The 27,254-nt window shown below is 41.7% G+C and overlaps 1 protein-coding gene across 1 annotated transcript; it reads left to right on the forward strand.

Moving 5' to 3' along the window:
- Window positions 1-6,119: 6,119 nt before the first annotated feature.
- Window positions 6,120-27,251, forward strand: ADRA1B (adrenoceptor alpha 1B). Its single transcript, XM_073358165.1, has 2 exons — window positions 6,120-7,092; window positions 26,093-27,251. Exons 1-2 carry the CDS (start codon window positions 6,120-6,122, stop codon window positions 26,656-26,658), a joined length of 1,539 nt encoding a protein of 512 aa, XP_073214266.1. The 3' UTR covers window positions 26,659-27,251.
- Window positions 27,252-27,254: the final 3 nt, after the last annotated feature.

A 27,254-nucleotide genomic window follows, 5' to 3' on the forward strand; every position in this document is an offset into this window, starting at 1 on the left:
TTCCCAGGCAGTGGTGCAAGTAGAATTCATTTCTTACCAGTACGCTACACTAGCTAAAGGGTGGGGGGCATGTGACCTTCCCATGTGACCCCTCATGTGACTCCTCACGAGACCCCAGCCCCTACCCCCAGCTGGGGGTCCCTTGCTCTCCCTCTCCCCTCCCCATGATCCATCCCACATTACTTTGGGGGGGAGGGGAGTGTGACGTTGCACTCCATATGATTTTATGAAAATATGTTATATGCTAATAAGTGTGAATATAATGTAACTGGAATATACTTCATGCAAAAGGTCTCTTGTAAGGTATCATTACAAAGTTTATAATCTACTGAGTGTGTTCATCCTATTTGTATGAATGTATCATTCTTGTATCTGAAACTAGAAATATGAAATATAATTCCGAGGTCCTATTGTAATTGTGCAAAGTGTGGGCCATTAATGGTGGTTTGGAATCTTGATGGCTCCCATTAACCAGGACAACTGACTGTAGATGGCTCTGTTTACTTGCAAGCCTTCCTGTGAGTCAGGTGGTCAAGAATGAAGGCTTGGGGTCTCATAGGACATGTGACCATGTTACCTGGTACTGGAATCCATCTTAAACCTGGTGCTTTTCCATTTAGAAGGAGGGGTGGGGACCCAGAGAGACAAAAGATTTCTGCCTTGTGACAAAGCTCTATAAGGTGGTGGAACAGAACAAAGGGGAGGCAGTCATGAGAAATCCCCTAGCTACCACCTGAGCTGGAACAAGGACTGTACCAGGGGAAAGGACTGGACCCAGACTAGAAAGGAGTCTAGTCTGTGAAAGAAGCTTATTGGAACATCTCTGAGGGTGAGATTTACATGCATTCAGTTTCTTAAATGTATTAGGCTTAGACTTGCATGTTTTTGTTTTATTTTTCTTGGTAATTTACTTTGTTCTGTCTGTTATTACTTGGAACCACTTAAATCCTACTTTTTATATTTAATAAAAATCACTTTTTAGTTATTAATTAACCCAGAGCAAGTAATTAATACCTGGGGGGAGCAATCAGCTGTGCATATCTCTCTATCAGTGTTATAGAGGGTGAACAATTTATGAGTTTACCCTGTATAAGCTTTATACAGAGTAAAAGGGATTTATTTGGGGTTTGGACCCCATTGGGAACTGGGCATTGGGGAGCTAGAGACAGGAGCACTTCTTAAGCTGTTTTCAGTTACGTCTGCAGCTTTTGAGGGGCATGGTTCAGACCTGGGTCTGTGGTTGCAGCAGGTTAGCGTGTCTGGCTCAACAAGACAGGGTACTAAAGTCCCAGTACCCAAAACGGGCTCAGAGATAGTATCAGCACATCAGGTGGCAGTCCCAAGGGGGTCTCCGTGACCCAACCCATCACAGGGAGGAGCACTCCCAGTGGGTGGACATGGCAGAGCTGCTGTATGAGCTGCTAAGAGAAGAGGAGGGCTTGCTCTCTGGAACAACAGCCAGTTCACAGTCACACCTGCTTTGGGAATTGCCGGCAGAAGAGCTTCAAGACAGCTCCCTCTGACAGCAGAGAATATTTTTTTCAGGCATGCTGGCAACCGAGCCCCACGCTGGCAGCTCCTCTGGTGGGGCTGTACCACCCCTAGGCCCGCGCCCAGTTCTTCCACGCAGCTGTGTCTCCTGAGTCCTGTCCGGGGTCTGTACAGCAGCCCCGCCGGAGGACAGAGCTGGGGGGGCAAGGCTGGGGGCAGTACAGCCGCGCTGGAGGAGCTGCCAGCGTGAGGTTCTATTCCTTTAGCAGCTGTGGTTCTGGGACAGACCCCGGGCAGGAGATGCAGGCACGCAGCTGCGTGGAAGCCCCACCTTCTGCTCCTCCTGTGTCTTTCCGGTACACCCTACCAGCTATAAATAACTTACTGGTACAGTGTACCAGACCGTACCGCCCTACTTCCACCACTGCTCCTAGGGGAGATAAATGGCGCAGATGTTCTTGACAATCCCACTAGGTGCCTCTCTGCATCTTTAGAATGATAGAAATGTAAAGCTGGAAGGGACCTCAAAATGTCACGTCCAGCCCTCTTCACTGAGGCAGAGCCAAGTAAACCTAGATCTTCCCTGGCAGGTGTTTGTCCAACCTGTTCTTTAAAACCTCCAATGACGGGGATTCCACAACCTCCCTTGCAAGCCTATTCCAGAGCTATAGAAACTATATTTAGGCACTAAAATACCTTTAAAAATCTGGCCCAAAGTGAACAAAAGACTGATACATTTTAAAAAGCACTTTGTAAAACTTTTTTTTTAAAGTTACTCAACTAATTCCAAAGCTAGGCCCTGATGATGGGAATCTTTTTGCATCACGGATCTGATAAGGTAAAATATATTTTAAAGAGTTCAGCACATTTCAAGTTTCAGACTAGTCCCTTTAAAGATGTACTCCTTGTTTCCACAAATAAGTGTTCTATATTCAGTCTCTTGTTGCTTTGGCAATTTGACCATAGCACACTCACTTTGAAAGGCTCAGAGGAACAGCAATTTGTCTTACAGTAGAATGTGATTGAAACAGCTTTGAATAGAATCTCCAAACTCTAGAACCTTTTTTCAGAGAACATGACATATCTGAATTACAGGATAAAAGCAACTTTGCAATTGATAGGATCTATGTTTCTCTGGCCTTCTCTGTCTTCAGTTGCAGTAACATAAAAAACTATCTTAACCATGATGTAAAGAGAAGCCTGTTTCCTAAATGTACCTGTTCCTCTTATCCATGCAAAGGATGGTAAAGAGTTAATGTTCATGTCCATGTCTGTGCACATTCTCCACTAACAATGCTTTATTAAAGAACCCGTCTTTGAAGATCTCAAAGCAATTTGAAAACATTAATCAGTTACACCTCACAAGTTACTGAGGTAGGTAAGTATTATTACACAGATGAATAAACTGAGACAAGGATAGGTAAAGTGACTCACTCAAAGCTATACAGTAACTCTGTGGCAGAACACAGAGTAAAATAGTCCTGTCTTCTGCTCTAACCACTAGACCAAACTCACTCCCTTACTATTGTTGGTTTGATCTCTTCTCATTTTACACTGATTTTTACTGTTTGCATGCCAAGTTCATTATTACTGTTGATGAATAACAAATTGAGAGTGATGCCCCTTGACACTACACACTGTTTATGCACACTGTACGAGAAAGTCCCTGCCCTGGAGAGCTTATAATCTAAATGGACAAGACAAATGGTGGGAAACAGAATCAGAAATCACAAATAAACTTGAGAAAAATGATATGGGATTCCAGTGAAATAGAGCAAAATGTGAGGAATAAATGAAAAATATAAGTCTGTCCGGCAGCAAAGGCTACAAATCCTGCTTTTATAGCCCAGACAGCTCCCTGCTATCAAGGAAGAGCAGTGGCAAGGGGCTAGGTCCACAAAGGGATTGATGCAGCTCACTGCCACTCCCAACACCCCTACTCAGCTGCTGCCTAACCCTGTAAGCACTTACATTCCCTAGGCATCTGCATTTCCACTGATAAAGTCCCCTAGGCTACCTAAATTTTTCCCAGTGGACACGCACATAACTAAGTCCTGATGCCAGTGCCTAGCTCATGCCTAAGCCCCAGCAGGAACCTCACAGTAGGTGTTCCCCCAGTCTATCTCACCTAGGGGCCCAGGATCAGGCCCTGCACAAAATATAGCTGGAGTCAGAATGGCTCTATAGCCCAGTGAGACCATGAGAATGATTCTCTAGCCCAGTGGAGGGCACTCCCCTGGGATGTGGGAGAATCAGGTTCCAGTCCCTGCTCCAAGCATGTGCTTTATACAAAGTAGAACAGCTTCAGTAGCTCGGGGACTTAGTGTACTCCCGGGGGAGACCTTAGTTCAAGTGTCCTGCTCATGACCAGAACGGGGGTATGAACCTGGGTCACTCCTACCCTCAGTGAGTGCTCTAACCCCTGGTGGATAGTGGGTACAGAAGATGCACCATCTCCTCTTTGGTTTTTTTGCAAGAAAGGACTGACCTGGCTTAGGCGCCTAACTCCAGGACAGCGGTCACAGCTGGGAATCCCAAGTGGCAATAGGTGCTTCCCTTCAACCCGGAGTTAGGGATCTAAGTCCCTGAGAAGGGTGGGGCCTAGGTCACACCTCTCTCCTTGACATTTCCTATTGGCTAACTTTGGTGGCGCCCTGTTCAGCATCCTGGCTTTTGTGGATCTCATTCTTAGCCACCTAACTCTCCCCTGGCATTGTATAGGGATCTTGAGCGCCCGGCTCCAGGCTGTGGATTCCACTAGGTGGAAAGGCACTTATAGTCTGGCTTTGTAATGCTGAGCCTAAATGCCAAGGTGGCTGAACTTAAGATATTTCAGTCTAACCAGGAAAACAGACGTTCATAAAATAATTGAATGTTTTTTCATCACTCCAGTGGTCTCTTGACATGTTTTCACTGTTATTATAGGTGCTTCAAAGAAAAGCTTTTAAACACAAGTTATTTCTCATTGTCACTGCCATTATTAAGTGCAATGCAAACATGTCATACACTTACTGAAAGAAAATTCAAGCAGAGATTGTGTTTACAAAATATGTCTTTCAAAACAACATCCCTGTTCATTCGCTGTCGCCTTATTGAAAATAAACCTTTTATTTTAAACATGGTACACTTTGTAACAAAAAACCAATACATGGTTACTCAGAGTTCTCCAGACAACAGCTGTAGGATATAATATAATGATAGAAAGTAGAGAACAGTATTTTGGCAGTTTTATGTTTTTACCTTTTAATGGTATTAGGCTGTGAAGCTGCAGGACTTCCTGTATCTGGTGATACACAAATTTAGGCAGTGACAGTTTTCAGAATAAAGATCTTACCGCTATTGCAATGCTAGCAGTAAATGCTAGTTCCACAACTTAGCACAAATCACTTATTATTCAAATTCTTCTTAATGTGGTATTGTAAGCAAACACTGCACACCACTGTGGCTAAAAAATAACAAGTCCCTGACCCAAAGACCTCACAGTCTTAAGGCACAGCTGCAGCAAAGTATTTAAGCATATTGAATGCTTGCTAAGAAGTACTGAGGACCCTCAACCCCCATTAACTTCATATGGAGTTGAGGGCACTCAGCACCTTGCAAAACTGGGGTCTAAAGAGAGAGAGAGATCCAGAATAATGCAATACAGAATCATCATCAAAGATCATGCCACAGATTTTGAGTGTCATCATCTGGTACTTTTTTCCTAATTTACAGGTGAAAACAACCTTCAGAATGAAACTAGCTCATGCAGAATTCTGTTTCACTTTTGAATACTAGGTCTGTCTATATTTTACCATAAAAAACATAAATGCTGCATTTCCCAAATCGCTGTATTCATCGCTACAAGGTAGGGGATCATTAGATCTGTCAAGCAGCATATGATTCATTGTGATTACAAAATAAACTAGAAGATATGTATTTAGTGAGTGAAAGTCCTAGGGTGCTATATCATTTCGTACTGCAGTTGCTTTTTCTCCATATCCCACTGAGTATATTTTTCTCACATAATGAAACTATTTTTTGAAGGTTTCCAATCCAGATTTCTATGTGGCAAATGCTTTAATTAAGATTCATATGTTCCATTTGTTTAGTTTTGAAGCTTGGATTTGGAAGTTTTAACTTAAACTGCATTGCCCTCTAGTGCTGTTATGTGTCAGGGCTCCAGTGATGTCATTAGAGCAGCCAGCGTAAGCAAAGGCAGCCACTCCATGCAGAGCTGCCTAAATGATTACAAACGCTTCTTGGAGACGCATGTCATAACAGCTGGGCAGGGGCACCCTTCCAACAAATGCACAAGAGAGGATAGTAAACCTGCCTTTTGTTTCAGAGACCTCATGATCCAAACAGCTACTCAGTCCAAGAGTTCCATCTGCTAATTTCTGTTTCAATGAATTGACATGGAAAATTAACCAAGTTGAGCATCCTATTACTTTTTGACACACTTCAGAGGATTTCATGCTGTGCAAACTCTGCATGCTGGTGGCTCGTAACCTACAGTGGCGATGAGTTCTCAAGCTGAAACTGGGTTTTGCCTTGCAGCACATTCTTCGGTGGAGAGATAACTTTCAACAGATCTGAAGTACTTTTGTGCATTGTTCAGGGGATCCAATTACAACTTGCTATGGAGCATGATTTTTAAGATGAATACCTACCTTGATGATAACTACAATTCATCATTACCTGGATATTTGGACTACTCTGTACTAAGTAATGGGAGTCTCACTGCAAACAACTCTAATCAGTCAGCAAGCAATCTCAGTTTACCTGCCTTGGATATCACTAGGGCTATAATAGTGGGGCTTGTCCTAGGTGCCTTCATACTTTTTGCTATCGTAGGTAACATCTTGGTAATTCTCTCTGTAGCTTGCAATAGGCATTTAAGAATCCCTACAAACTACTTCATAGTTAACCTCGCAATAGCAGACTTGTTACTGAGTTTTACTGTCCTTCCGTTTTCTGCTACACTAGAAATTCTTGGCTATTGGGTATTAGGGAGGATATTTTGTGATATCTGGGCAGCGGTTGATGTGATGTGCTGTACTGCTTCTATCTTAAGTCTGTGTGCAATTTCTATAGATAGATATATAGGGGTGAGTTATTCGCTTCAGTATCCAACTTTGGTAACTAGGAGGAAAGCAATTCTTGCCCTCCTAAGTGTCTGGGTCCTCTCCACAATAATCTCCATTGGACCTCTTCTGGGATGGAAGGAACCAGCACCCAAGGACGATAAAGAGTGCCGCATCACTGAAGAACCTTTCTATGCCTTGTTTTCTTCTTTGGGGTCCTTTTACATTCCTTTGATTGTCATCCTGGTGATGTACTGTAGAGTCTACATAGTGGCCAAAAGGACAACTAAAAACCTGGAAGCTGGGGTCCTGAAAGAAATGTGTGATTCCAAGGAGCTGACCTTAAGGATTCACTCCCGGAACATTCACGAGGACACTTTCAACAGCAGCAAGGCCAAGGGGCACCACCCCAGGAACTCCATAGCTTTCAAACTTTTTAAATTCTCTCGAGAAAAGAAGGCAGCCAAGACCTTGGGAATTGTAGTTGGCATGTTTATCTTGTGCTGGTTACCTTTCTTCATAGCTCTGCCTCTAGGTAAGTTGGGGATCAAGGAATGAGGGTCAATTGTTTATTACAGAAATGTCAGATAAAAATCAGCTGAATGGTGTCTAGATGCCATAAAGACGGATGCATTAGAAATGCAGATAGATAGATAGATAGATAGATAGATAGATAGATAGATAGATAGATAGATAGATAGATAGATAGATAAAACTACATCATAATTTCCCTCTGACACTGTTCTTGCTGAAAGTCATGCAAAAACTTTGCAGTGTTTGCAGCCTGCAACAAATCAGCTCAGTTGTCAGGTAGACAGATGGCACATGGATAAAACCTTCACATATTTTTTCTTAACACTTTATATTAAGGTTCCATTTATACGTGTTTTATTTTTAAATGTTTTGTGGACACTTTTGTAGCATGCTGAATAGCAAAAGCCATGTATTAAACAGATGCAGGCAGCCCATTCAGATGTCATACGCAGCTTTTTAACACGTTATACTGTCAGCTGTTAATAATACAGACTAGGTTGTAACATTTTTAGTCAAAATGGCCTGATCCGAAGCTCTGGATCCAAACACTTCTGAACTATGGGGCATTCAAAATCTAGATATGGATCCATACGCAGTGACCTGACTGCATCTCTTCTTTTGGGGTCTGATCCAAAGCCAAGGGAAAGTCTCCCATTGATTTCAAAGGGCTTTTGGATCAGGCCCTTGAAGAGGCTGCAGCTGGAACTTTTAGCAATCAATTCTTTCATTTTTAAATGCTCTCAAACTATGTACATTTAACTGAAATGTTACCAAAGCATCCTACATAATCTTACACAGGGCTGCATTCCTGAAATCCTTTTGACATTCTCCCTTTTTGTCCTTAATATTATTCACCACCTTGAATCAGCATCACAGCACATCTCACAACCTGTTAGCACAGAATTCTTAAAACTTCTTCTCTAAAATCTCTGTCCAAAATCAGCTGTTACGCAAAGCAAATGATCCCACTGGCTAACTATGAAAGAAAATGGAACATAGCCTTCTCGGTGTTCTGTGTCTCTTATTTACTTAGTCACTGTAAAACAAAATATTTCTAATCCAGTCATTGTGGTAAGCTAAAGAATTTGTTTATACATTTCACCTATGGTCCCCTGACTCCCGCTGAACAAATTGTCTCTAAACTGCCTCAAAGATCTAGGGGTCCTGGTTAAAAGTTTTAAGTTTATCATTTTTACTGGATCAAACTATGGATGTGCTATTCTTTGTGCTAGATTCTCAACTGGTGAAAATCAGGAAGATCTGGCTCGATGTGTCTAAAATTAATCATATAAAAACCTACAAAAACATAATGTTACAGATGTGACAAACCCGCAAGAGCAGTGAAATTCTGAGTTGAAGTCTCCGGAACTCAGCCCCCCTGATGTCAAACATTGTCCTCTGTCAGAGAAAGTTCCACACTGGATAACGCTACAGATCATTGGGAAAATACGTATTTCATCCATACAGGATAGACGTGTTGTGCAAAGCATGTTTACAAAGTACAACATTACAGTCTAGATATAAAGAATCTCCAAACCCATGCAGTAGAATCCAGTGGTTCAGGACCCTCTGATAAAGTAAATTAGTTCAGTCCCTTTGTGCTTAGATTGCTGTAGCAACCGTAAAAAAAATCACAGTTATATCCTGGCATACTTAAATATAAAGGGCCAGATCCTCAACTGGCATAAATCAGTGTAGCCTTTTAAGTCAGTAGCTTCACTTGCTGATTTTCACTAGCCGAGGACCTACCCCAAAATCATAGTAACAAGATATGGAGTCAAAGGAGGCCATATTTTGACACGTCTTCATTTTGCCTTGAGAAAGGTTAAAAGCCGCTGCAGGCTCCCTGCTCACGCATGGGATGGCTAATGAATTGTTGCTTAAGACACTTGAGTGAGGAATTTAAAACATCAGTTCACCTGTTGTCTCCTCAACCATGAGCCCAAGATGTTGCAAGTGGAGTGACTGATCAAAAAGTCTCAGCACTGTGTTTGGAGACACAGAGATTCAGAGTTGGCAGCAGGGGCCGAGGAGAAGCTATCTGGCTGAAAACAGCTGTTCTGGCACCTGAGGTCTAAGGCCTGACCCTGTGAGGTGCCAAGCTTCCACAGCTCCCATTGAACAAAATGAGGAACTGAGAGAACTTGGCACCTCACAGGATTGGACCTTTTTTGGGATACTGAAAGTGCTGCTACTTAGGTCCGTTATGAGATGCTTTTTGGTATCAGAATCCATTCCTGTTAGAGGGTACATACTCATCAGTACATTAGAATAGCAATCCAGTCTTCTGTGTCTGCAATCTCATATCTCTGCCAGCCCACTGCAGGAGCCCAAATCCTTGTTCAATGCTCTGATCCCCAGAAAAATGTTAGCCAAGCCTATTTAACTGCTATGTACTTTTCCTCTTATTACTTTTTCAATTGTTGCTAATCACCAGGAACAGGAGGTGTATCAGGTCCTAATTCACCTGATCTTCTTCCTTAATTCATTCAGAGATGTCACAATCCTATTTGTTTGACAATACATAGTTGTTCCACATTGATGGATGGTCATTTATATTCACCTCTGCAATGCTTTGAAAATGCATAAAAGTTAAAGGTGGAAAGGACCTGTTATGTCAGCCACATCCCCATCAATACAGGATTGTTATCTATGGTACGTTTTCTGCTGTTGGGTCCAAACTAGTTTTTAAAGTGGCTTCTTCTACTTCCCTGCAAGTTTCTCTTCATAGTTCAGTCTACATTTTCCCTTTCCGAAATCCAGCCCATTATTTCTAGTCATATCTACATGCACACTCCTTTGCAATCATCCGGCTTTCCCCTCCTGATTCATTCAGTGATGACATGACCCCACAATGTGTATGGATGTAAAATAAGAGCAATTCTAGATTTGCAGTCATGTGAGAATGATCAGAATCTGACCCAATGCATCTTGAAACATTTTACAACTGTACAGTTATGCCTGAATCTTGGGACGCTGAAAAATATCGCCTTGGCGAATGGTTCTGCTAGTATATAAATAAGTTCTTTTCGTCTCAGAAGTTCCTCCCCTCCTGCGGCTTGTTCCCCAGCTAAAGTTCTAATCCTTTAGTTGTGACATTGCAATAATTTCCACAGCTACCTGTGGTGCTGTTCCAAACAAAGGATTAGAACATTAGGGCTCCGGGGGTGGAAATATGCAGCAGGGTCAGACGAATTCTTGAGAAACAAAGATTTTGGTTTCATAAATGTGCTCCTTGTAATAAAGAACAAGGGAAGAGAAATAATATTTCGCATTTACCTAGTGCTTTTCAACCAAAGATTTCAAAGCACTTTACAAAGATGGAAAAGTACTGTGCTGATTCTACAAATAGAGAAATTAAGATACAGAGGTTGCGATTTGTTACGCATCCTACAACCAGTCATTATAGAACCCTGATTGCTTGATGGCCATGCCTAGCTCTAACCACTGGGCAATGCTGCTTCCAGAATTAAGCATATGATGATGCATGCACCAGAATTGTTTCCAAACAGAATAATGTGCAAAGTTTCTTTTTCCCCCATGAGGTACCAGCTATTCTTTTATGTAAATAAGGCCTACATTATACCCCTCTTGGGCATGTTTATAATCACTCCGTTTATACAGCCAGCTATCCTGCTATTCAAAATTATGTGTGATGCAGTATAATGAATAAAATTAAGGCATATATGCTGTCAAGGCAATTGGTAGCTCCACCAACTCAGCAACATAATTTCAAAATGTAAATATCTTGGTTATTTCAAAATAAATATTTCTTTTTTTCACCCAAAAATATTCAACGGCACCTGGAACATATTAAACACTGTTGAAAAATGTCAAATAAAAATAGACGATTTTTAGCTAGAGTAATGGGAAAAGACGTCTGAAACCATTTGCAATCCAGACTCTCTTTTACATGAGGTGGAACCAATTTTGAGCCATTACATGTATAAAAAGAAATGCATCCAGGGTGAAAAGGCTATATATGGTGCAGCAGGGCTACAAGTTGCAACTCAATGTTATTTCTAGCAGGTGAATTATTAGGCAGAGCTTTCCAAAGAAGTGTAAATGAATTAGGCATCCAACTCACAATTTGACCAATACACGTGTGGCACCCAGCACCTGCAGGCTCCTTTGAAAAGCCCAGCCATAAAGTTTATACATGACATAACACACATTGCAGGGGGAAAAGCCACCACCACCACAAAAAATTATTAATATGTAAGACACAAGTCCTGCAACTTGACTTCACTGGGGCTCCAGACAGGTACCAGGGTCTACCCATTGCAGCCTAAATAAACTCGGATTCTGCAACCACTGAAATTGGATGCAAAATTCACATTGACATCAGTGGCTGCAGCATGAGAGATCAGATGTATGAAAGAAAACAGCAATAATGTTACTTTCAAAAAATGTTACTATTTTTAGTATTTTTTAATCTGACAATAAAATAAGTAATAATATTAGGGGTCCTACAAGCAACCAATATATAAGTACAAAGTTACAATGTAAGTTTGTGTTATATGGGGCCTGATTCAGCATTCCCGGTGTGCCAGGAATTGAGGATCAGGCCTCATATCTTTCCATGGAAATCACATTTTATCAAAGGTTTTAGGTCTAGTCCTGCCTTTGTATGTATAGGCTCCTAAAGACTTTAAGCCTATTTCTTCCTATAACCCTCTTTAGTCTAGCTGTTTAAGATTGGTGCCCTCAAGTTGCCAGTTCAGCATCAGATAGCATTTCAGCCCTTTAGAAAAGTATATTTAGCAATTTAATCATATGCTCAGTTTCAGCCTAAATCTTTGGAACAAAGTTCAATAGCTCAAACTGCAGGACGAAACAGTTCAGTCTATTCTCTGACCAATGTACATGAGGCCAAAGATCATGATGGACAGTTCGTGCAGAGGCCCAGCACATGTTGTCACGTATGGAGTACTCACCCTTCTCAAAAGGATTAATTGCAGCACAAGGCCTACGTGCCACTCAAGTTCCACTTAAGTCCTATTCACAGGGGTGAATTTTATCCAAAATACCCAAAGCAATTAGTTACTTTCCTTGCAATGTTTTATTTTTCAAAGCAAAGCTGTTTGTCAAAACACCTGAAATTGTATGAACATCCGGGGATTGGATGCTTCTTTTATTTATTAACTTAAATTTGGAGCTTAAGCAAACAGGCAAATGTTAAAACACATCATCACACAGAAGTAAATATGCAAGTAAAATACAAAAACAGTTTGAATACAAAGAAAACTATTGACAGTAACTAGTCACCTAAAGATAACCATCAGCACTAAACACTACAAATTCTAAACAGACATCACAGGACAAAAGAGGCTCTGATTTCCAGTGATACCAACCGGCCTCTGTAAAAATGCTAACGAATCTCAGGAAGGGAGGTAATATGGATATCTTCTTATTTTCTAGGGCAATATATTTCTTTGTTGTTGGGAAGACTCATACTTTATTGAGCCAGAAGATTCAAAGAAGAAATATGGGGATTTAGCAGCTATTACCCTTAAACAGAGAAAGGAATTGATTTTTCTAGTGGGGAACATTGCTATCTATCAACACTCAGCAGAGCAATGGACATATGTCCTGATCCTGCAGACGTTGTGAACGTGTGTAACGTTACTCACATCCTATTGCCTTCAGTGGGATTATTCATAAGAGTAAATGTATACACATGCACAAGTGCCTACAGGATCAGTGCCATAGTAGCTGTATGGGATAGGTGTTTTTTAATGCAAAAATGGACAAATCTATTAAATGAAGAGCAGGGGCAAGAGTACAGGGTTTAGCAGCATCTGAACAAATGGCCTGATCCAAAACCCATTGCAAAGCTGTGTCCATTGTTATTTCAATGGATTTTTGATTGAGCCCTAAAACCCTGTGCACTAACCTGCTTAATTAAAAAGCCATGAATATCAGAGTTTAGAATGGAAGCCAAGATAGCCTCTCTATAGCTCTCCTATTAGGTCCCCCAGGTAGAGGGTTATCCTTTACCAAAGGTATCCAAGAAAGAATGTTTAGGCCATACATCAAGAATAAGAAGTTTAAAAAAAATGTTTATAAAGCAAGCCCAGTATTTGAAAATGCATAAGTGTAATAAATGAAATGTCTGCAGACTTAGATTAGCTTTTTCCTAATCAACTAATCCTTTGCAAAACAAGTGCAAGCCCTGGCCATATCCTATGCAGTTAGCCAGCTGCAAAACTGTTTTGTTCTGGCCAAAAACAATAAGATCATTAACTCCCAAGGGCTTCAATGGGAGAAAGGTTGGGACTTAAGAACATTATATTAAAATATAAAAATACCATAAATGAAAGTCTTGATAATGGGAGAGGAAGACAACTTAAACATAAAGGCCCAGATTCCCAGCTGGTATAAATCACCATGGCTCCATTGGCTCAATGCAGGCATACTGATTTACCCCAGCTGAGGATCTGGCTGACAGATTTCTATTTGCATTTAAGTTATTGCTTGAATTTCCCTATATGCATTTTAAAGGACTGTTTTGACAGCATGTAAATAAAAGGGAGAATGAACTTGAAAGAATTTCTGCTATCCACGAAATGTCCTGTATTTCTGCTGATAGTTACAATATTACAGATGGGTCACAAAGAATTCCAAGTGGTATTTTATTTAAGATATTGGCTTCCTCTTCTTTCTTTCTTTCTTTCTTTCTTTCTTTCTTTCTTTCTTTCTTTCTTTCTTTCTTTCTTTCTTTCTTTCTTTCTTTCTTTCCAGAAGATAAAGCTCTCATTGTCCTTCCTGTTACAAAATCATTCTTAGTACCTATTTTCAAATGGGCTATTGTACCATCACCTTGATTGATCTATATGATCACCTTCAGCCCTCATATAGATTGCGCCAATCTTAACTTCAGATATCAAGTCTTGTATTATGCTTTGTAATTTGTATACAATAATGCTTTGTAGTTTGACTACATCTTTCATCTGAAGATCTACATACGTGGACTGGTCATCCAAGCGGCATGAATTGCTGGGTGGGGCCTCAGAGATGGCCCCAATCCCTAGATGGCATCATGGAATGTGCCAGCCAATGACTCTCTGTCATGTTAGGAGGGTTATCATTGGTCATTCCCAGTGCCCCTATTACATTCCAGGACTGAGTGGGTGAGTGGCAGGGGACTGACCATTAAAGATGTAGATGGGTGGGAGTAGAATCTTATCTACTCCATTCTATCACTGCCTGCAGCATATGGGACATACAAGGACCATGTCAGTCACCACAGAAAAGTAAAGACAGGGCTCTGCTCTGGGCAGGGTTAGACAACACAATGGTAAAAAGGCCTGAACCCTGTCTACACTATAGCTTCCACTATTGCGTCCTCCAGTGAAGTTTCACTGGAGGTGAAATATGGATCCTATTTTGGCCAGTCTGTAAACAAGAGCCAGAGCCTTGTATAGTGCAGAATGAAATCATACTGTGTTTGCAAGGGTGAGTTGTTCACTTGGAATTTGACATACCATTAATCACAGATAGATGATGTGGATGATAAGAGAAGGCATCTGAATGTGTGGATTTTAATTAGGCTAAGAGGACAAAAAGCAAAGCTACTCCAGGCTGCCAGAAGGCAGGGACTACCCTTGCCAGAGCTTTTTGTCCTGTTTACCAAGGTATTAGTACAGAGAAGTGCTCTTTCAGAGTCTGATTCTGCATTCCCTGCACACCCTGTACTCCCACAGAATTCCCTGGGGAGTTTGTGTGCACAAAGAATACGGATCAGGCTCTATGAGTGTAAATGCTATTGGCTATTTAATTATGCTAACAATGTTTACGGAGTTGCATTTCCAAATTATAACAGGATGGGAGCATGAGTATGCATCATTCATAAACCACTGAGACAGATAACAGAGCCTCTGTCTGTGACTTCAATTACCAAATGTTTGTAAACTAGGGGGTTTTATTGTCTGTTTTAAATAAGTTTAGAGGAATGTAAACAAATATTGAAGGTTGGAGGCAAAAAAAATCAGAAGCTTCAGGAATCCAATTAACCCTGAAACCTTGGCACATTGATTTGGCCACGTGCATTGTAACAAGGACTATAGCAAACTAGCAAAGTTCAAAGAACAGGAGGACTTGTGGCACCTTAGAGACTCACAAATTTATTTGAGCATAAGCTTTTGTGGGCTACAGCCCACTTCATCGGATGCACAGAATGGAACATACAGTAAGAAGATATATATATGCATACAGAGAAGGTGGAAATTGCCATACAAACTGTGAGAGGCTAATTAATTAAGATGAGCTAGTATCAGCAGGAGAAAAAAACTTTTGTCGTGATAATCGAGATGGCCCATTTAGACAGTTGACAAGAAGGTGTGAGGATACTTAACATAGGGAAAGAGATTCAATATGAGACTGGGAGTGGCTGGGTCTGACTCAGTGTTTGGAACTTTGGAACTCTTCGTTTTTCATTCATACTGGATTACACTTCAATTCAGGTAGTTACTAAATACTATTGTGTGCTTTGATTTAATCTTTTAAAAAATCTATCCAGTGGAACTTTCTCACTATCAAGTTTCACTTTCACATTACATTTCTCTGTAAGTAGTGTGCTATTACCATAACAGCAATTCTAGATCATCATCCTACTTTTGTATGAACAAATGATTCCCATTTGTTCCTATAAATGACAACAGATAGATTTTCCTCTAAGTGGGCCCCAAGGTATATAAAACCAAATGTATACATTTTTTTTAATATGGTCCCTTTATCACTAATAGCTAGAAAAGGTGACATCTGAGAACCTACATCCACCAAAACTTTGTTACTGTGTGATCATACATCTGCCAAAATAGCAAAATGATTAATGTCCAGTACTTCATCTGTCTGGCCAGAGCAGGTATTTCTAGTGTAATAATGAGTAATTAACCTATATGTTTAATACCACTTCAACATGTAATTAAAGATGGGTGCTAGGCTAATGGAAAATCATAAACTGTAAAGAGAAAAGGGTGATTAGAAAATAGAAAACTAGGAAGATGGAGAGAAAAATTAGATAGGAGGGAGGAAGAGGAGAGAAAGAATAACTTATAAAAATGAAGAGAAGAAAGGAATAAGAGAAGAAAAGTGACAGAAAGCAGAAAATAGAAAGAGACAAAGAAACACCAGGGGGAGGTAAAGAGAAGGAGGAAAGGAAAAGAGGAGACTGCCAGTAATTTGGAATAAAAATGGTTTACAGTTTCCCACTGGCTGGGCACAAATGAGAAATATATAAGCACTCCCAGCAAATCTATATTCAAAGAACACCCACGCATGAAGATTGTCAACCCACTTACATTAAAACAAGGTGTAAATCAATTGATATTACCCATAGGCTTCCTGGTACTCAAACCCATTACAGCAGAAATAAAATATATTCCCTGCAAACAGGACAGATGAAAGGAAATGTAGCCACACAACTGAGGTCCATGATGTCATAAATCTGTCACAGTTTGATTTACATGGTGTTCACAATTTATTTCCTTTTGCATGAATGGAAATGGCATAATTAACTGCCTGACATAAACATACCAAAGCCAACTTCAACAGCATTTCCTTCCCAGGCACGTGCTATATCTTAGGGGTTTAAACTGCTGCCCATCACTGCAGCATTTGAGCACCTTAACCATATAAAATCAATAGCAATAGCAAAGACCCTACTGAGCTTCATGGAGTCTTTGGCGTATCCTCCTTTTCAGGGTAAAAACTCTGTTTGAGGTAGGGTTTTTTGGTTTAGTTTGGCAAGTCTAACTATTTACGCTCAGTTCTTTCCTACAAAAATGAGAACAGGACCCTTTCAGATGTACTGTACTCATCAGAATAAGTTTATACTTAAATGAAGAGTCTTAACTTTGCCATCTTGCTGTCACACATTACAGTAATATAGTTACTGGTGGACTGAGGTAACAGGAAACTATTGAGCAAATATTTATACCATATTAGGCTGCTGAGAATGGATCTAGAGCTTGGAGAAGAAATGCCCCTCCTAGAAATCTGCTAGTTAAGGTGTCAGTGGATCCACAAAGACTTTTGTTTTTCTAGCTATGATTATCCATACTCTGGAAATACTCCCAGCTAGCTTTTAATGTGTGACACAGAGTATGGCAGTGATGGTTATTGTTATATATTTGGCTTTCCCTGTAACAGGTCAGAGTGCGGATAAGCCTGAACAGCCAAGCCTGAACAGACAATGATTTTAAAGCTGGTCTGTGTTGTTTTTCCAGACACAGAGTATTTTTAATGTTAATAGCTTTTACTTTAGATTAAAGGAAAACAAAAAAGCAAGAGAGAACATGAGAGATTACAGTGTGTGTGGCTCCTCTGCAGCAGGCTGCATCTGAACTGTCCTCAATGTGAAGTTTGGTTATGCAAGTGTAGAGTGACCAGATGTCCCGATTTTATAGGGACGGTCCCGATATTTGGGGCTTTTTCTTATATAGGTACCTATTATCCCCCACCCCTGTCCTGATTTTTCACACTTGCTATCTGGTCACCCTATGTAAGTATGTCAGGATTTGGCAAATCCAGAGGATCTTCCTACTGTTCGCCCTGCTGATTTAGGGCCTGATCCAAAGCCCACTGAAGTCCAAAGCTCATTCAAAGGCTCCCATTGAATCAATGCACTATGGATTAAGTCCCTAGAGTGGGACTGGAGCCCCAGTGTTTCGGAATGCTCAGATTTGGAGGGTCACTATAGAGATGGGACTGGCCACAAAGTGCTGACCTGCATCCAAGCTTTCCCAGTGTTGGAGGGTATTTGCCCCCATTGTTTCAGCTCTAGTCCATTGCTAGCTATTTCTTAGTAGTTCCGTGGGGGAAGGCTGGGTGTTCTTCTGTGTGTGCCGAATTATTTTCTACGCTTTGTTTTTCCATCTGGGAAAAAAGAAGAATATAATTAGGTAAGAAAAGAAGAGCAAAAAAGAAAAGACCTATGTTTTGTATTGCACAGCCCCGGGTCCAGTCCTGTAGTCCTTAGACAGGCAAAATCCCAGATGTTAACAGGAGCCATGATGTGTACAAACTGCAGGATTGGGACCATTATCAGAAGCTGAGCCCTATAGAAATAGTAGAACATAACATATAAGTTATTTAGAGCTTGATCCTATGAAGTGCTCATTACCTCTCAGTGTTTTCCAGAATCAGGCCCTTGATGACGGACAGTTACCCAAGAGCTAGTTTGATAGGTTCATTTCAATTACCCAATGCTATGCTGGTTTTATATGCTTCCAAATGTGTAATGACAGGCTAATCCCATAAATTGTTTCCCACAGCCTTTGCCAGTTTCACTGAGGGTGACTTATATAGTTTGACTGTAATAATAAACAGTTTGTTAAAAACTGTTCAAAATGCTAATGACATTCTAATTGAAATTAACTTTCACTAGAAAAAATACTTTTGAATTCCTAATTATGTTATTCACTTTTGTTCAGTCTCCTTCCAACCTGAATAGCTGTCATGTCTGGTGTGTACAGTTGGTAATGATAGGGATTTTTTTTTTCAAAATGCCATAAAAAACTACTAGACTGATTGAGTTCCTGGTATATTTACTGTTCTGCATTATTACTGGATAAGGGGATTTGCAAAATGGCTAGAAGAGAAAGGTGTCAAGGCTGCAGACAGAGGTAAACCATATGCAGTGCTATATTTAGTGAATCACAATGTAAACCATCATAAATAAATATAAATAAATAAAATAAAAAAAAGAGAAGAAAAAATACATTCCCTGGCTGGGAAGTTATTGAACACGAAGTGCCAGGAAACAGATAGTTTAGAGTGGGGGAGTTATTCTGGCTTCCCCATCAGGAATAAATCACTGACGAGATAATTATAGGCGACATTTTTTCAGCTATTCTGAAAGGCAATCTAAATCAGGACTGGGAAATATTTAATCTGTTTATCAGACTGTGATGGGAAAATAGCTAGAGATTAGAGTAGGAAATATTAGTTTGTTGTTTGGAGACTGTGCCTGGTAGGATTAGTTTTATTATTTTATCAAGGTACCAAAATAGCCCACAGTTGTTTGCTCCTGGCAAGTTAATTACAAGGTAAGGTATGTGTGCATGATGAAATAAAAGACATTGTCAGTACCAAGGAAGGAGCAGCGAAAAAGGTGATGTTAAAAATATACAAGCTAATCAAAATATATTTTTCCTATCTTTACTGTAGGATAAGTGTCAAAGGAGCTCTGTGCAACAGTGGCCAAATTGTGCCCAGGTCTGCACGTTTAGAATGAGGTGGTTCATACAGAGGCCCCTATCAAACTAAAATTCCTAATAATAAAGGGCCTTCTATCTTTGTGGGAAATTCATCTATTGATGTCTTTGGAAGTCCCACATGCAGAAATGGGAGAGGATATGAAACCTGAGACACTTTCTAAAGTCCTGAAGGGAACATAAGAGCACAGGGCACTATTTGCCTATTCAAAGGCCACACAAGTAACTACCTTTGAAATGAAAAACAACCAGCATCCACCTCCACACCCAAATCAAGCCCACTACAACCACAACCCTCACCACAAGGCAACTCCACAATGCCCCCTTCAACAGCCACTTATAGTATGTGGAGAAATAACACATAGAGATAAGATTGATAACACAGCACGTCTCCTCACTCTTGCAAGACTCAAACCCTCTCTCACGCACACGTGCGGTGAGCTTGCGTGTTTGTGGCCAGACAGCTGCTGTGTATTCAACTGATTTGTTATCACTTAAACTGCGGAAATGGGAGCACAACAGCATTTTTCATTGGACACAGAAACTTTTAACATTAGATGTCCCAGTGTATTGTGATAATAATACCAGTCTTTAAACCCACGTTAAAAAAAAAACCCGGCAGATTAAATTATTTTTCTGGCAACTGGCAAATCCATTTAAAAAACCAGCCAGGCCAGGCAACTACCAATCAGGTGGTAACCCTAAAGGCTGCCTTAGCTATTGGCAGATGCCTAGGAAGCAGCTGCAGAAGATAAGGCTTGTTGGGCTGGCTGGGCTCCGAGGAGCAGGAAGCCTCAGCCGGGCTCCCAGGCAAATGCTCCCCACCCCCCAGAATGTGTAACATCATAGCTCGGGGCTGCTTGAGCTCTGCGGGGCTTTGGCCACAAGTGCAATGACCTGAACAGGTCCATGTTGGCAGCCAACCTACACCTGTCTCCCACTGCCCCCAGGCAGTCTCTGAGCCCAGGTATCATCACTTCCCTACCACTGTGTCCAGGCTCTGGAGACACTGCTGAGGTGCGGGCTATGAGCCCGACAACAAGGCACACAGACGGGAAGGTGTGAGTCTGTGGGGGGCTGGGCAAATGGTGTGAGCTAGGATGGGCTGGGGGGTACAGGCAGGTGGTGCAGTGTGTGGGTGCTGGGCAAGGGACTGGCTGTGTGGGTCCAGGCCAGGGGTGAGACTCCCACTCTGTCCAGTGAGAAGAACCTTGCTGCCTCTGTGTGAGGGGGATTGTTGTCCCCAGCCCGGATTACTTTGTACAGGGTAGAGTTCTGCAGTACCCGTTACCCAGGGCCCTATGGGCTGGGAGCACCAGTGCTGGAACTGGGGGGGTCAGGGCAATGGCTTCCCACTTTTAAAAGTGGGAAGGCCATAACCCCCTACTTTTTAACAAAATAAACATAAGCGCAGAATTCATGTCCCCTGCAGATTTTTTTACCCCCCGCAGAATAGATTCTGCTGGGGAGATGCTGAAATTATACCGTTTGCCCACCAGAGCCCACTGTGGCACCAGAAGAGAGGCCAGGTGGCTCATCGCTGGAGCAGCCAGCCATGGAGAGGGAGGGGACACTTTGGCCTTGGCATCTGCACTTGAACAAAGTTGGTTGGGAGCTGCTCTGGCCAGTGCCTGACTGTCAGACTGCTCTCCTCCCATGGGATCTGTCACTGGGGCTCAGCAGCTTCTGCCTCCCGAGGCCATTGTCTGCCCTGTCAGCCTCCAAGTTGACTACCCGAGGTTTGGAGGTGGAGATGACAGCTGTGGGGGAGGCACTCAGTGCCTGCCACCAATTTTCTACAGAGGCAGGAAGGGGCAGCTGACTAAGGATTTGCCTAGGGCAACGGATTGTCCTGAGAAGCTTCATTGTGTAGTGAATTCAGTCTTTCTAACACCAATCCTCACTTAAATAATGGATATATTTACGGAGGGCCAGATTGCCAGTGGGCCTCTATTCCTGCAACTTGCTGGGTTGCAAAAAAACCCACCATTTAAATATTCTCAGTGGTTCTGTGTTGGGAACATAGGAGGTAGACAAGCCCTAGATCATTGTGTGTGTCCCCACAGGAGCTGGACACAGTCCCCAGGCTCCCCACAGAGGACTAAATGGAAAGTGATGCTACATTTGATCTTGGGCAACAGTAAGAGAAGAAACTCTGTTCAGTCTTTACAAGTTCAGCAGTAAATTAACCAAATGCCTCAGTCCCATTAGTGAGTGTCTGAGGGTTAGATTGTGTCTACCGTTACAGTCATGCTTTGGGGCTGCTGTGGAGCTCCCTACTCCACTGAGACTTTAAGGAAGGTTTATCCTTCCCACAGCTGCCAGGAGTGCAGCAGAAATGTAGAGTACACTGAACTTAAGGATGGTGCAGCCTGCTCTGCCTGGCAGAGTTCCTCCTCCATCTTTGCCCTCCTTGGGATTAGATTCACCTCTGGGGACACACAAAAATAGCAGTCAGTGCTCCTTTGAGCTCGGGGACTAAGGCTGTTATTTGCCCTTGTGTGGGACACATAGGAACGTATTGGCACTCTCATCACCCTGTGTGCCTGCACAAAGGTCAGGGACCATATGAACCTAAATAAAGCATTAAAATGTGGCAGGTTTAACCTGGCTAAGCTGATAGCAAGCTCAGTTTCTGGGCCAAAGGATGTGGTTTCAGATCCCAAACCAGGTCTTGGGCTCATAATCCAAACTGACTAGTGCTAGAGGGGGATTCTATGGTAGAGGCATCATCATTCAGAAGATCGCTGAGTTTTCGCCAATATTCCCTCTCTGTCTGATAGCATGTGGGTTTTTGCTGAGCTCAGAATAACTGCTGTATTTGTCCATGACCTCTGCACTGCCAACGGTAAGCATGACTCAGCAAAGTGCTCAACTTTCATTACTTTCAGGTGTCCTCAACTCTGCTTTGTGGGATTAGGACCTATCTGAGTCATTATTGCAAAGTCTTATCAGCTACCCAGTATGGTACAATGACAAGACAATGGTTTTGGGACTCATGAGAGGTGGGGTTCTATTCCTGGCTCAGCAAGTCAGTTTGCCTCTCTGTGACTTAATTTCCCCATTGGTAAAATGTGGATGATAATGCTTTGTAAAAGCACTTTGAGTTGACCTACAGATGCAAAGTGCTGTGTAAAAGCATAATAGTTATGTTTCTATTCACAAATTTGTTAATTCTCCTTCAGTATGATAACATCTCTGTTTGCCAGTTCACCTTCAAAATAATTATCCTAACATCTAATATGTTCCTAAAACTATGCAGTAATCCTGCGTTATATACTAAATTAAATTCTCTAGCCTCCAGAGCTGTTTTTATGTATTTGTAAGGCCTGCGTTGTTCAGCTAAGAAGTCACTGTTTTTATATAACTGCCTAAAAAAGAGCTTTTACCATACATTTCTATAATTTAATAGCTTGAAGGATATCCACTTATCAAATTAGTATCCCTTTGTTCAGAAAAGCATAATCTTGGACACTGTAGTGTAGGTAATGAATTCTAGGCTTTGTGTGCTATCTCCACAGGTCTAAAAAGTCTTATCACAACTGGTTTTGTTCATTTTTGCAGCAGCTGCGGGAAATAAAATAAATAAATTTGGAAACAATCAATTAATCACCAATGTTTTAAATACCTATCTTTAATCTTGTTTCCATACGACTTTAAAAAAGCAATAGAGAAATATGCAAAACTCTCCTTCAAATGTTGCTAGATATAGATCATTTTTAAGTCCAAACCACTTTCCAGCTGATATGTCTTCAGATCTTTGCTGCTAAGCACTCAATTATGGATGGACTGCAGTACTGTAGTTGCTCTGTAGGTTTTTTTTAAATTATCTGCCAAGGCTCAGTGACATTTCAAGAATAAGAACTGAGCACATGCTACCTCGCTCAGCCTGGGATGTTAGGAAGTAATTCTCTTCACCCTTGTGAAGTTGCCCTTTTGCATACAAGAACTCAAACTGACTGACTGGATATTTTCATCAGTAAATACCTGAAAACTTGATTATCCTGAAAGTGTGCGAGAGAGACATGCCTGTTACCTTCTTTTCTTAACTGTATACTGTACACATTTCCATTAGCTCTTTCAAATATTACCCAATTTTTCATGACTTGGCTTTTGTTTTAACCTTTTCCACGGCTTTGTTTTAGATTTTGATCTTTGTATGTCAGTATGTTGTATTGTATTCTGTTTATATGCAAGACAGCACATACAGACGCATCCCATTTATCTTTCCCCATATGCATAGCCACTCATTTCTTCTGTGGAACTCCTCTTGCTTTACTTACCCATAGGCAAAGTCTTTCCAGCAACCTTTCCTTCTTCTTTAACTATTACTTATTATTTAAAGAAAAAGACACTGTCGAATGGATTATGTTCAAATTTTGTCCTGCCCCAAAACATTAAAATCTAGTGGAGGAATTTCTTCTAGATTCTAAATGTTTCCAATATTAAATATATATATTCCATTCTCTTGTGGGGCAAGAGCCAATGTTTATGTAGGACTTGCATAACAACAATATGTGCTCTTCAGTTCCTTCATTAGTCCTACTGGTCCTTAATATCTTGAGTTCATCTAGACTTTATGCTGGTTCTGGAAAACAAAATAGAGACCCTTTAAAGGATAAGCCCCAGACTAGTTTCCCCATATAATCAGGTTTTGTATTTGTGCAGTACAATCACAAGACTTTTTTCTTCAAATCCAAAGGAAAATATTTGTAATTATTGTTTAGAAAATGAATCCTGAAAGAGTTTGCGACTGAGTGTATGGGAGGACTTGGCATATCTTGCCCATATTGGCTCAAGTCATAAGCCTGGATCAAGTTTCACTAAGACAGTATAAGGGTTTCACATCCTTTTCATGATTTATTCCCTAGAACCACATGAATGTTTGTTGAATCTTTCATTAAAAATACTTAATGCTAAGCAGACGCAGTCAAGGTGTTTGCATTATTTTGGTTTGTCCGTTGGAAACCTATTGGGTACTTTTCTCCAGTGTTAGACTCTGTGCTGCATTCATCACTTCCTGCAGTTCCAAATCAGGGCTGAGCCTTGGGATCTCCATCAGATGGGAGGGAGAGGCCTGCAGACTATTAGGGGCAGCACAATGGTTAGAGACTGGTTTGTGCACTGAAATGCAGTCCACTGCAGAAGGCATGAACAAAGCACTATGCGCCTTTTAAATTCCACTTAAACCCTCAGAGCTAGATTGGCACTTTACTTCTAAGCAATAGAAAGAACCAGCACCTAGCTGCATCACCCAATAAGCAGTCTAGGGAAGGAATGGTGACTTTGGGAGCCACCATTCCCTCTTGCTTTGGGCAGAGGCAGGAAGTAATCTCCAGTTTGTCAGTATTAATAGCACATTACTTCTCCCTCTGCACCAGCTCAGCCCTGCTGGTTGGTGCATGGAGGAAGGCAGGCTGAGGCATAAGCTGTATTGAATGTGCTTATCTCTCCCTAGCTTCCATGGGAGTTAAGCTTGCTCAGCCCCTTGTAGTTACTATCAAGCCTACCATGCTGACTGGAAAAGCAGCAGCTATGCTTATCTGCATGACACAGCTGTTCCCCTACTAAATAGCACATAGCTGTGTCCATTAAACAGGGTTTTGCATAGCTTTCAGGCCTAGTCCACAGCCTTTGCATTGCTGGGATAGATGGGGAAATATGCCTTCAGTCACATCCCTCCCACCACAGTAAGGCAATCTGATAGCTATTGCTGACTCGGGTGCTTTTATCATCTGAAACTGCTCCAGTGTAAAAGGATTCTGTTCTCAGAGCCTTGACATGTGGTTCAGCTGCATCTCTCCATTTTCAAAAGACCTAGAATCTAGTTCCAATTCCTGAAATTAAGCTCCCATATTGAATCCACCTACTCAGCTTGCTCCAGCTAGAAATATACAGTAAATGTGTGCAAGGGGCCCATAATGTTAACTCAGAGCCTTCAGGCATTCTTTCAGAATGTTCCATTTTGCTAAATTTCATTTTAATGAATTAATAAATACATTAAATGCTTTGCTAATATAGTTTTCTATGTAACAACCACAATAGTTGATTCAGGGAAATTATGTGATAGTGAATGGGAAGGGAAGTGTTCATGAGCTAATCCCTCTGCTTGTGCTATAAAAATGCCGAGAAGCCCTGGTCTATGCAGACCTGTGTGACCTTTAACTGATTTCAGGCTTAAATAGATTTTGTATCTTTTGAATATTATTTCCTATTGGTGACTTAGATAACCTAGATGGGACAGGAGAGAACAAGTGTCCAAACCTAGGGTTGCCATAGCAAGTTTGTGGAAATGGCAAGTTATGTCTGAGCACAGATACGCACCAGGATGAGAGGCACAAAAGGACCTTGTGAATATAAACAGATCTGTCCCTATTGAAAGTGACCTACAAATGGCTCTCTGCAGTAGGAACTCTGTGTGTTTTTTACGGTGCCAAGAACAATGGGGCGCCCTGATCCCCTACTGCAATATAAATAAATATACAGAGGTTTGGGGGGGGCGCACGTAAATTGAGCTTATGCACCTTTTTGTAGCTGCATGATGAAAAAAGAAAATCAGGCTTCTTTATCCAAAAGAGCTTTTGGGAGGGTGGGTTTTGTACCTTAGAAATATCAAGAATGTCAAGTCGACTTTAACTGAAGCGGCAAGGGTGATAGAACTTTTTAACAAAGGAATCCTCACAGGAACGTCCATCAACATCATGGGTTCACCTTAGTCTCTTTATTAAAGGCAGTCAGGACCAGTTATCTCAGATGATTTCTCTGCTTGTTTTTCCCTGATAGGGTCTCTGTTTTCTGCTTTGAAGCCACCTGAAACCATCTTCAAGATAATTTTTTGGCTTGGCTACTTCAACAGCTGCTTGAACCCAATCATCTATCCCTGCTCGAGCAAAGAGTTCAAGAGAGCTTTTATACGGATCCTGAAGTGCCAATGCCACCAGCAGAAGCGGCTGGGGTGGTGGGCCTACAACTACAGGAATTGGAACCAAGGCTCCTTCGAACACTCACGCAAGGACTCGTTGGAAGACAGCAGGAGCTTCCTAAGCGGCAGTCAGAAGACATTATCCTCAGCCACCCCTAGCCCCAGCTACCTGAGCAAAGTCACTCACCCTCACATGGAAATGTACACGTTCCAGGAGTGGAAGAGCTCCAGCTCCTTCCTGAGCCCCCTACAGAAAGGCAGCAGGCAAAAGGACTCATGCCACCTCTTCACCTTCAAGCTCTCAGAGCACAACGGATATATTGCTGCTGGCAGCCAAGCCTCAAGCAACGGGGGCTGCAGGACCATCTGTGACACCCTGAACAGCACAGCTGATTGCAGAATGGCTGTTGAAATGAGCGAATTCTAAACGCTGTTCCCTGGATGCAGGAGGGCCTGGTCTCTGGGCTCATCTGCACACATTAAGTTGGTTGGTATTTAACCCAGGTGAAGACATGAACCTGCACCCCATCTAGACATGCTTGACGTGACGCTGGGAGGGAATTCAGCCAGGATGGCAGTAGCAGGCAGCCTAATATCAGAATATTGGCATAGTCTCACCATTGCAGGGAGACCAAGTTGATCGCCAGAGATGCTGCAGAAATTTGTGCACAGCGCAGGGCAGGGCCCTATGAAAACAGTGATGTGAACTCAGCCAAATATTCAGCTCCGATGGAAAGGCTGTAGAGCAGCCAAACACACACACACACACACTATAGAGAGAGAGAGAGAGAAAGAGAGAGAGAATATAAGTAGAGAGAGAGAGTGTATCTTCAAGAGGAAGTGTGGTTTTATTTGTACCTCTTCAGGGTACCACCAGCTGCTTCTGGTTTTGCCTATAAAATCCTTACCTGTCGGTGTACTTCACTGAACACTAGCACTTTAGAAACCGCAAACAATGTCAGAGATTAAGGTAACTTCACATTTATACATCACTTTTATTTATTAATATCCAATTTGCATTCC

The sequence above is a fragment of the Lepidochelys kempii genome, chromosome 8 (assembly GCF_965140285.1).
Source record: "Lepidochelys kempii isolate rLepKem1 chromosome 8, rLepKem1.hap1, whole genome shotgun sequence".
Classification (NCBI taxonomy): Eukaryota; Metazoa; Chordata; order Testudines; family Cheloniidae; genus Lepidochelys; species Lepidochelys kempii.